Source organism: Procambarus clarkii, chromosome 22, assembly GCF_040958095.1.
Source record: "Procambarus clarkii isolate CNS0578487 chromosome 22, FALCON_Pclarkii_2.0, whole genome shotgun sequence".
Lineage (NCBI taxonomy): Eukaryota > Metazoa > Arthropoda > Malacostraca > Decapoda > Cambaridae > Procambarus > Procambarus clarkii.
The window spans coordinates 19,061,406-19,073,540 of record NC_091171.1 but is presented as its reverse complement, the minus strand read 5'-3'; the positions used below and the strand labels follow the sequence as shown (position 1 = coordinate 19,073,540).

Genomic DNA, 12,135 nt, shown 5'->3' with positions numbered 1-12,135 from the left:
TATTATTATTATTATTATTATTATTATTATTATTATTATTATTATTATTATTATTATTATTATTATTATTATTATTATTATTATTATTATTATTATTATTATTATTATTATTATTATTATTATTATTATTATTATTATTATTATTATTATTATTATTATTATTATTATTATTATTATTATTATTATTATTATTATTATTATTATTATTATTATTATTATTATTATTATTATTGACCAAAAAATTGTGAGGTTTATAGATGGGACCTCAATGTTATTGTTACCAGATCTACGAGGGACTGTAGTTCCTCAAATATAGTTCTATATGATGAATTATCAGAAAAATAAAATAATGTATATGAAGGCCGAATTACGAAATAAATACTAAGTATATATATTGTACATTTTGATAATTTCGTAATATTTGGTATTAACCTACCTAGGTGTGTCCGCAGTTATATCGTTTATGCTTAAGTTGGCAAGAATTACAGATATAAACACAGCTGGTGACAGGAGGTTGAGCGAGCAGCAGCAGCAGCAGCAGCAGCAGCGGCAGCGGCAGGCGGAGGAAATCCACGTAGTATATCACAGTCATGCACTATACAACAGTAAACATGGGTTTTCCTGATTAACTAATTGATTATATTCAGGATAAATGTAACGTAAAAATGTGACCATACATCAGTTTATTTAATGCCCATATTTTTGTTAGATTTTTTTTAAAACATAAAGCAGGTTAATAGATCAAATTAGATGTCTTAAATACAGTATGCACATTGACTTGCACATTTTTTCTTTTATCTTGCATAATTATAACTTGTGTTTTGTCAAATGGTTGGTTTACTTGTCAAACTGATACTGCAGAGTACTAATGTATACTTAGCCAATACTGGATAAGTGGCTGACACGTAGTTTGGCAAGAACCAGAGATATGATAGAAGTATGTAGAGTACTGTAGTGTATGAATATCTCTGCTCATAGTAGATGGGCCTTACAGCAGACGAGTGGTATTATTTTAGTATATATTTTCCTTGCCATATGCTTAAAACAAACCTATTTGACAATGGCCTCTAAATGGGTGAAAGTTTGACATGAGCATGTCATAGTTACGAACAAATGTTTTACTTTAGAATTTTATGCGGATATTACAAATTGAAGTGAGTACTGTACCACAAATGAGAACAGTGTAAAAACTCAGTAGGTCTAACACAGTGTTAGTTAGTTTAGTTCATTTATTATGCACCCCATACCTATCTTGTGGGCAGTAGTGGAAAGGGTTACAGAGGCACATAATTGGCTCATAGACTGAACCCCACAATTCATTTAGCGAAGAAAGTTACAATTTTCATGAGCTAGTTTCAAAATTCAGTATAAGTCGTCATGTCAATGGGGTCGAGATCGACCACAAGTATAGTTTCTAAATTAAGCAACTGACACATGTGGAGAGCTAGTGTCACAATTTATATGTTTGTCCTGCACACTGCCCCCATCCAGTGGGCAGCAGTGGATAGGTTACAATCACTTTTTTCTGGTAGCGGATCATTTTGAATTATATATTTACACATCGTTGGAACATTGGTTATAGAATTGTCTCTGAATTCAAGTATCTCGCACTCCATCACATAGTGACGGAGGGTGTGCGAATAATTTTGTTGAAAGTTTACATTTGGTCAGGTCTACATCAGCAGATAATGAGAATTCTCAGAGATACTTGTAACCGAGTCTAAGCCGAGCAGTAGTAACATCTAGAAGTCTGCTGATTTTATTGGATGAACCATAGATGTATGGCTCTAGCATGATAGTATGATGACAGATGGAATTACTGATGTTGATTTCACTTTGCCTCGGATCTACAAGATTTAGTTGAAGTTCTTGGTGTACTATTGCTCTTGGACTGCTCATTGACAATCCAAAGTTATACTCAATTTCTCCCTTAAAGACAGATTCTTTGGTTAACTCATCAGCTCTATCATTCATTTGGAGGCCAACACGAGATGGAGACCACATGAAATGAACTCTGTTATCACCATTAATAATTTTTGTAATATAAGTTTTTACCTGAATTTTATCTGAGGGCTACTAACATTAGTGGCCTCCACGAGAACAGGACGACTGTGGCTTGTCGAAGGTTCCCCCATTTCCCCTGATGATTTTTTCCAGTTGTATTTTAAAACCAAACATTTTTTGGCATTCACGGCTTCAGTGTGCAGGTGGTTCCTTGAGTTTATAACCCTAGTCTCTTGTAACCCAAGTCATCACAATCTACTTGAGAATGGTCCAGGACGGACCGAAACGTTGTCGTCCCTTCAACTTCTAGTGTGTGGTCTGGTCAACATACTTCAGCCACGTTATTGTGACTCATCGCCTGCATATAGATATGAATGAGTAGAATAGGTGATAATGGAGTAGGCCGAATCTCTTCCTAGAGATTTTACCGTGATAGGCCTAATACATGCTCTCTGAGACCTAATATAGTACATGTGTGTGCTATTACACACAGATGTTGTGTGCTATATTAGGCCTAGGAATATTTAAGTTTGTATTTTAGCTTCATTTTTATTACTAAAAGTAAATACGTACGGTAGTACAAAATTCCACTATCGAGTTGCTTAGTACGTCAATGTTTGTACAGTACTATGGTGCACATAGTTACAAAAAGTATTGTCTAAACAAGAGGATAGGTTGGGGGCCTCAGAGCACACCAAGCATGCAGAAGCCCAATGCCATTCTGATATAATGGTATTTCCGGAGATGCAAACAAAGTGGCTCGATGGGGAGCCGGTCGGCCGAGCGGACAGCATGCTGGACTTGTGATTCTGTGGTCCCGGGTTTGATCCCAGACGCCGGCGAGAAACAATGAGCAGAGTTTCTTTCACCCTATGCCCCTGTTACCTAGCAGTAAAATAGGTACCTGGGTGTTAGTCAGCTGTCACGGGCTGCTTCCTGGGGGTGGAGGCCTGGTTGAGGACTGGGCCACGGGGACACTAAAAAAAGTCCTGAAATCATCTCAAGATAACCAAAAGATATGGGGATGAATAGTTTATTATAATAAAGCTACTAAAAGTTGCTATATAATGATAATATAATTATAATAGTAATAATCAATTTCCAATAATAATAATAACAATAATAATAATAATAATGCATGATAAAATCACATTAATGTTATATATTGTTGCGTGTATTTCTATATGAGGAGTAAATGTCAAGCCTTTAGAGTACTCAACATACAAATGTTCTCTAGTGCCGCAACACTCTCACACTCTAGAACTAGAACTCCTTTCTCAGTGCCACTATCCACCTAGGGGGAGCACCTTGATCGCTCATGGGGTTAAAAGTTCCCTGACCCCAGCCTAGCCCCCGTGGCAAATAAGATAAGCCGACCACTCTCGTGTTTTCCCTCGTGAGTGCTCATAGACATGAAGGACTAGGTTTCCCGGCTGGCTTGCCCGCCACACAAGTATCAGTTTCAAGGTCACCAATCTGACCTGTACACCCTGGATGCAAGATAAATCTTCATGTGCAGTGTTATGTAATATCGTCCAGTCTGATACTTATTCCACATTGTGTGGTGCTCGTTAACCTCAGACAAACATTCAGAGAAATGAAGGACAGGAAGTAAACACCATATTTGAAATTAATCACCATTTATTAAAATAAAGTTACAGGGTAATGGTCTGAAAATATCTCGCTTATTTTACAGATGGTAAAACTGCAAAAGTAAATGATAATATGGCATCACTCCAACAGTCTCTGTAGATTATGAACTGCAAGGTTATCTTTCTCTCTAACTGTTTCTGGAACATTAGGCTTTCTGAAACTTCAAGTAAACAATGTAAGCACACTTAGACTCCTCATAAATAATGAGTATATAACTAAAGCCTCTGTCTTAAAAGAATAATGTATACAGTAATTGCACATACAGGTATGTCCGGCCTTTCTCCTCACATTATTTCTCATTTCACACTTAACATTTAGTACACATTTCCTAATAACAATGGAAATGTGAGGGTGGATTTATCTACTTTAATAATTGTCTCTGGATGCTGTAGTCTCCACAGTGGTGAAATGTACCACTTCCAGGACTCCACGATGTTGAAGTCGACCTCCCTCTGTAGTTGCCATTGTTGATCTCATTGGTAGGCTGCTCCCTACCACTGAGTTCCTCTCTTGGTCTGTCAGGAGGCTGGAAGTGTCGTCTGTTCTCCCTGGTGTCCTCACGCTAGGATACTGGTCCACTCTTCTATCGTAGACGTGTAGTACAACTGTTCCCCAGTTGTTGTTGTGACTGCTACACTGGACCAGGACTCCGTCATTAGAGCTCTTTAACGCAGCTTCTCCTGCAGGAAACGGCCTGCAGGTTGCACCTCAACTCCCCCAGCACTGACTCCGAGGAAATTCATCCCTCTGGAGTCCTAAATCTCTCCAAAGCTAGCAACTGCCAAGCGTCGCACCTTCTCGACTTCATTCCTGGTGACTAGTGACGCTAGATTTCCCATGCCTCCCACAGGGGAGCCTCACATCATGCTACATCACACTGGGGGGGAGGGGGGGTCCTGATTGGTCCAACTGGCCAAGCCTCTGCCACCGACCAATCATGTACCTCTTGCAATCTGTACCCTCAATCCTCTGGAGTATCCTTGGGCGGGAAAACTTCCTCCCTCCCGAGTTGAACCGCCATTTTATAGTGGAGCCGCTTACTCGCCTCTTCCCCATTCAAACTTAAAACACAAATGTCTTCACTTTGTGACATCTTGCCTACTTTTAAGAGTTATAAACTAAAACTGGGCCACTTTTAGATATTTTCAGTGTGGGGAGTATGACTCTTACAGATAGGAGAAGAGAATACTAGCTAGACTCTGTAACAGTAACAAAATCAATGAGAAAATAAATAGGGTGTGGGCATGGGAGTACCAAGTGTGTAGTATCATTCTCGTGGCTCCTACTGATTTTCTCGATAATAATAATGGTAACAATAATAATACTGTATTTTATAATTTAGCAACTAGACATTGCTATTTAATCTGATAACTTAGTTATAATAGTAATAAGTAAATTAATTATTACAATAATAGATTGCCAATTTACCTGAGGGCCACTAAAACACTAGTGGCCTTGACGAGGATAGGAAGCCAGCTGTTTGTCAATGGTACCCCCTGTTTGTCCTGATGATTTTTTCAAGCTGGGTTTTAAAGTTCAACAGAGTTTTGGCATTTACGGGTTCGGTGGGCAGGCAGTTTCATGTAGGATGTAACAATAGTTGAACAGTCATTCATTTAAATTGAGGAACAATTAAACTGAGATAACAAATAAATTGAGTTAACATGAATTGCGAGAATCATGAGCTGGCAAATGGATATAAGGAATAACAGAAATGTAACTTATGATAAGATGGATGCTAATTAAGGGCATATAAATAGTGTGACATGAATTGGAAGATGTGCAATTGGCAAATTGAAATAATATAAATGGCCTAAAAATAATAACCCTTGTATACAGGGTGATGCAACTGTAGAATGCGTGATCCAAAGTCATAATGCTGGTATAAATAAAATAGCTTTAACTGTAATAACATTGAATACACAATAAATTGTGAATGAGGCATATCATAGAAAAAGTGAATGTAGTATTGGGCAAATAGACAAGCTTCCAAGCTGGGGAAAATTTATGTTGGAAGAGAGAATAGATCATGTATAGTAAAGAAGGGAAGTGGGGAAGGTGGGAAGGCATTTGACTTCAAGTTTTGTATGTTAGTGTGACAATATCTGGGATCTTCAGCTGAATGTTATCATTTATCTCCAGTATTTTTTTTTTTTATCTCAATCTATATATATATATAATTTTCAGGAACATGTTCCCTCTCCTTTTGTTCTTTGCTCCCCCCTTCCTTTAATGATTTTGTTTTATTTTTATGTACCGTATCACAGGCTTTCCTGTCCCTATCCTTGTAGAAAAACAATTTCTTTCTTCATTTCTATTCCCATTTGGACATTTTGCTTCATCGTGGTTTAGTTTTAGCTTTTCTGTCTTCCTTTGAGATTTCTTGTCTTAATGACCAAAGTTTTCCATTCCATCCTGGTACAATTACCAGAGTGTAATTACCCAAGTGTAGTAAAACGATGAGAGCTACGCTCGTGGTGTCCCATCCCCAGTACAGTACTGTACTCTTTGTTGTATAATGATTTGAAACTACTGATGGTTTTGGCCTCCATCACCTCACTTAGCTTGTACCAACTGTCTAAAACTCTGCAAAAGAAAAACCTTCTAATATTTTTTCGGCACCTTTGTTTCCTTAGCTTCAATCTGTGTTCTATTGTTCGTGATGTTGCTACTTTCAAGAATTCCTCTTTGTCAATTTTGGTCGATTCCTGTTTAGTATTTTGTAAGTGGTGATCATATCACCTTTTTCTTTTTCTTCTATCTTTTAGCTTTGGCATATATAATGCCTCTAGCCTCTCTTTATAACTCTTGCTTTTCAGTTCCAGAAGCCATTTTGTAACATGCCTTTGCACCTTTTTCAGTTTATTGATGTGTTTCTTGAGATATGGGCACCATACAACTGCTGCATATTCTGACTTTGGTCTAGCAAAAGTCATGAACAATTTCTTCAGTATTTCGCCATCCATGTAATTAAAAGCAATTCTGAAGTTGGAAAGTGACATACACTTCTCTGTGTTCTTTGTGTTCCTCTGGCGACAGTTTGCTATCCAAAACCACCCATAGTTCTCGTTCTTTATTAGAGTTCTGTAATTCCTTTCCACATAATTTGTAAGTTGTGTGTGGTCTATTTTCTCCGATTCCACATTCCATAACATGACATTTATTCACATTGAATTCCATTTGCAACTTGTCGCTCCAAGCACTTATTTTATCTAGATCAATTTGAAGGGCATTGCAATTGTCTGTGTCTTCTATCTTCCCAAGTATCTTTGCATCATCCACAAACATGTTCATACAATTCCGTATTCTTCTGGTAGATCATTTTTGTAGATGTTAAACTTTACTGGTGCAAGAACTGAATCCTGTGGTATTCCACTAGTAACAATCCTCCAGTCAGATACACTGTCTCTGATTACTGCCCTCATTTGTTTGTTAGAAAATTTTTCATTCATGTCAGAAGTCCAGATAAGCCTTTTTTAGGTCCAGATAGACACAGTGAACCCACCTCTTTCCTGTAGTATCTCTGTGGCTCTATCATAAAAACTAAGAAAATTTGTTACACAGGATCTTCCTGTTCGAAAGCCATACTGTCTGTCCATTATTATGTCATTACACCCCTAGATGCCCAAACACTTGGGGTGGACGGTAGAGCGACGGTCTCGCTTCATGCAGGTCGGTGTTCAATCCCCGACCATCCAAGTGGTTAGGCACCATTCCTTCCCCATGTCCCATCCCAAATCCTTATCCTGACCCCCCCGCCTTCCAAGTGGTATATAGTCATAATGGCTGGGTGCTTTTCCCTGATAATTCCCTTCCCTTCTAGGCGTTCAACACATTTGGCTTGAACTATTTTATCTAGTGTTTTAACTACCACACTTGTTATTGACTTGGGTCAATAATTTATAGGTTCCTCTCAACTACCATTTTTATAGATTGGTACTATGTTTGCCTTTACCATATACAGTATCTGCTAATATTCATGTGCACAAGGATGTCTGGAGTTTTAATTGGAGTGGAATGCTCAGCTCGGTTGCACATTCTTGTACCACCCTATGTCTGTCGTGTGTCTGTCTTTGTCTCTTATAAAAAATATAATTGTCTAATGTGTGGGTGGTCTCCAGTGAAAGGAACTTAGGGGTGTGCAATACTAAAACAAGAATAGGTACCCCTTACTCTGTCAGATGGCTGTGGCTTGAGAAACCGTTGAAGCTGTGGAAGAATCTTCTGTTTTATATTAGTACGGACAAATTATTGACAACAGGAGATTTGTAAAATTTTCCTGAGATCAGTGAATAATGGTGCCTATTACTGTAAGAAAAAATATTATTTTACAGAGTTTTTTAAAATATTTAGCTGTGTAGCTGGCAGTTAGGGTGAGGCTAGCCCCATCCATGTGGGCTCCAACTTTGAACAGGCAGAGAGAGAGAGACACACACAGACATTCACTCTTATATAGATAATACAAATGTTATGAATTTCTGAGAAAATATTTGCTAGGTTATGTTCAACATATTAATGAAAAACACATTTTTCTTTCTAATAGGATAGTATGGAGCTGGATTGCTTGTGATTCTGAGGTTGCACAATGATGTGTAGAAGCTGTGTTAGACAAGCTTCCTTACCATGTGTCCTGCTGCTCAGACTTTTGCTTCAAGCATTGACCTGCCATGGGACAATATGGAATGATTCATTATTAAAAGACCTACAGCATCAGTGTCCCCTAGCTGATCCACATATTTATGAAGATAATGTTTTATATGGAGCTAAAGATGCAGGTATGAGTGAAAAGCATAGTTAATCAATAATGTGTTACACTATTTGTATGTTGTTCATTTAAGATGGGTACTAATAATTAGGAAGGACATGCTGTGTATGTGCTAATTGTCCATCAAAAATGCTAAGAAAATTATTTGCTGAATAATCTAACCCATCCTCCTGAAATGAGAGTACTTACAGTAACTATTTGGTGGAAAGTACCAATATATATAGTGATGGAGTAAAAGTAAACCACTTTCTGTGGGGAGTCCCTTCAGCTTCCTGGAGCTATTGGACTTGTATACACTGTATTAGTCTGGGGCTTCAGTCAATGGAGTTGTACCTACCGGGGGAACACTAGCCAGAACATGGCCCCCCCCCTCAGAGAGGCACAGGGAGCAATGACCTAAGGAAACACCCCCCTTGTATTTGGGGGTATTCTCTGTCTGCCATCGACTGGGGTTAGGCACCCAGCATGGTATGCATCTCAAAACAAACCCCCCACTTGGTAGAAAATTGCAAAAACCCTATGACCAAACAGAGAAACAGAACTCCCCAAAAGGAAATTAATTATGTTTGCGAACAGCAAACGTAATTCACTGCCACCGCTTGTCCTTTCTGCTCCAGGGGGGAGCCCTGGACCCCTGCACCGCCTGCCCACACCTCAGTTTGTTGGCTGAAGTGGTCTGGGGCGGTTGTTAACTCTGGCCTCGGTTTCCTGCTGGCTTTTGTGCACTTGTGGTGTTTTTCCAGCTGTTTGTGGCGTGGTGGCCAGGAGTAATGTAGTGTACTGGAGCTGCATGCGCTCCAGTACACTAGAAGGGCTACCTTCTCTAAGCATCCTGTAAGTACAACCCCTTGGGTTCTTGGGTTGCATTCTCTAGGATCTTTGTGCCTTCACTTCTGTAGGGGTTCCTGCTGCTTGGCATTTACCCCGCCCGTGGAGGCCAGTTGGGGGTTTTGTGGCCTTTGTTTGACTCTGGCTAGGGAGTGTTGTTGTTGCTGGTTGGGGCGCGTCAGTGCTGTGCAGCACGCATACCTGATGTCGGCCGTGTTTCCTGTTCCTCCTGTTGTCATTGTATTTTTGCTGGATTTTTCTTTTCTTTTTGTTTTTTGCATGGAAGTGGTCTGCCTGGTTTGACTATTCAGTCTACTTAGGATATTGTTGGTGGCCCTCTAGGCCCCTGTGCTTGTTCGTTTCACAGGGGTTCAGTTTTAGCCCAGAATCTGGCACCTCGCATTCTCATACGTCTTACCCGGGTCATGGTGACCCGCTTGCATCTGTTAAGGGTTCGGGTTCTGTCCTACCTTGAAGACTGGCCAGTGTGGGCTCCCAGCTGGTCCTCGTATCTGCTCGCCGGGGATTTGGTTATTTACCAGCTTGCCGGATTCGGGTTCTTGGTGAACTGGTGGAAGTCCTATCTGGTTGACTCTCGGATTCGGATTTGACTGGGTCTTGACTGGGACTCTTGGACCATTTTCTTGTCTCTCCCTCTGGTATCATTGCTGCGGCTGCAGTCCTGCCTTCAGCAGTTTTTAGGGAGCACTTGTCAGTTGCTCGAACAGCTGTGCGGGAATCTGAACTTTGCTGTGCTCGTTTACCCGCAGGGTCGGGTCTGGCTTACGCGTCTGTTCTGGTTCCTTCGGGGACATCCCGTCTGTCGCTCTCGTGATCGCTAGGTTCGGCTTCTGGGGACCTTGCATCAGCTGCTGTGTCGCCAGCTTCCTCCTTTAAGTTTTTTTGGGTTCAGCGCCATGGTGCCTATCCGAGCCCTCGCTTATTGTGCTCACAGATGTCTCGTCTCTCAGTTTGGACTTTGTGACCAGTGCTCACCGGTCCGTGGGGTCTGTCCTTCCTTCATGCTCACAGCATGGTGCAGGAGTTTGCGGCGGTGTAGCAGTCACTTCAGATGGTTCGTGTTGCTCACGGATCGACGATCTGGCTCCATTCGGAATGCTCTTTGGTGGTTCATTGCCTGAACCAAGGGGGTTCAATGCAGCCCTTGGCTCTTTGGGGGCTGATAGTTTTGGGTGACTCTTTTGCTGAGTTCTTGGAGTTCGGCTCTCCTGGCGGTTCATATCCAGGGAGTGTCCAACGTCCTGGTAGACGGCCTGTCTCGGTTCATTTCTCTGTCCACTGAATGGACCGTCGACGCCGACTCATTCAGTTGACTCTGCCGGACGTACGGGCACTCGGAGGTGGACCTTTTTGTGTCGGCGTGTGGCACCCTTCTCTCGACTGCAAAGCCGTTGCTGTCTGTGCTTTTCAGCTGGACTGGTTGAGGTGGTGTTATCTGTACAAGTAGCTCTTCCTTCCCTGGTCCAGTTGTTGTTTTGGATTCTGGCTCGTTTGGAGACATACCAGGGGTGAGTTCTGTTGGCCCCTTGGTGGCCGGCCCAACCTTGGTTTCTGGTGCTGCTTGTTCGGTGTCTGAACCCGGGGACTTTTCTGCGGCTCATCCTCTTTCAGCAGATCGGGCCAGTCCATGGAACCATGGCTGGAACCATGGCTGGTTCCATCTTCTCCTTCGTTCTTTGTGTCTGGTCTTTCTCATGCGGGTTCATCACCACTTGCGTCAGGTAGCTTCGTTGATGGTACCTGATAACCACCTGTGTTTATCAGGTGGCTTTGTTGATGGTATCCCACCAGTGTGCTTTGTCTCGGTGGCAGTATGAAGTTTCCTGGCAGTCCTTTCGTCATTTTTTGTCTCTTCGCATGTTGTCTTCGGTTTCGGATCGGGTTTTTTGTCCTCTCTTGGCTCTTTTAGGACCATTATCTTATGCCGAATACTGTCGCCTCGTATCATGCTGCACTGCCAGAGTCGCTTCTGTTTGTGTCCGGGGTAGATGTTACTTCCGAACCATTTCGGAAACTGTTTCGTGCATTGTTTCACCTCCGGCCTTCTCATGCGCTGCCTTAGCTGTCCTGATTCAGGACGGAGAACCAAGTGCTCTCTTTTCTCTCTCCTACTCGGTTTATGATGGCTCCTTCAGTTTGGGATTGTTTTGATAAGGATCTTTTCTTGTTGCCATTGGCCTCTGGAGGTTGGGTCGGGGAGCTTTATGCTCACTACCGGCGCAGGGGTTTCTACTCTTTCGGTCCTGGTAGTAGGTTTGTTCAGTTGCAGCTGTCTCCTTTTCTGGCGAAGAAAGAAACGGCTGCTTTCCTCAGGGATCCTTGAGTTGTTGATGGTAGGTTAGTTCGGCCGGGGATGCATCATGTGTTGTCCGGTTGCTTCTCTTCACCGTTATTTGGACGCCTCAACCTCGGTGGCTGGGGACGCGATTTGGGTTGACCCGGTTTCCCTCCTACTCGGTTCCAGGGCTCGGGTCTGCCAGGTCGTCTGCAAGGTTATTCGGTCCAGCCAGCCTGCAGTTTATCATCATGCCCATGACGTTCGCAAATTTGCTGCTTTAGCTGCCGTTTTTGGTAATATGTCTTGGGCTGACATTTGGGCATGGGGATTTTGGAGGTTGAACAGGGTTCTGTCGCCCGTTACTTCATCAGTGATCTTGGCCTTAGTCGGGCGTGTGTTGCTTTGGGTCGCAGGTTGCAGCCAGTTGTCTCGACTTCGAGTTAAGGTGTGAGTGGCGGCTGCCTCCTGGGCAAGTCCCTCTTTTCAATTTCTGTGATAATGTAGCTTCTGGGAGCCAGAGGGGCTCTCCACAGAAAACCATCGTTGAATGTAATGAAACACCATTTTCTGGGTGAGTCTCGGAGGC

At 41.9% G+C, this 12,135-nt stretch overlaps 1 protein-coding gene across 5 annotated transcripts in view; it reads left to right on the top strand.

The window, feature by feature from the left end:
* The first annotated feature begins 483 nt into the window (after nt 1–483).
* The window catches only part of LOC123757772 (dyslexia-associated protein KIAA0319-like protein), a 222,933-nt gene continuing 211,281 nt past the window's right edge, over nt 484–12,135 (top strand). For 2 of the 5 annotated variants that reach the window (XM_069329511.1, XM_069329508.1), the window contains exons 1-2: nt 486–574; nt 8,201–8,432. In XM_069329511.1, coding sequence (XP_069185612.1) covers nt 8,243–8,432 — 190 coding nt within the window. In that variant the 5' untranslated portion in view covers nt 486–574; nt 8,201–8,242. Of the gene's footprint in view, nt 606–636; nt 655–8,200; nt 8,433–12,135 lie in introns of those variants that run through there. The other 3 variants (XM_069329507.1, XM_069329509.1, XM_069329510.1) reach the window with 3 other exon arrangements.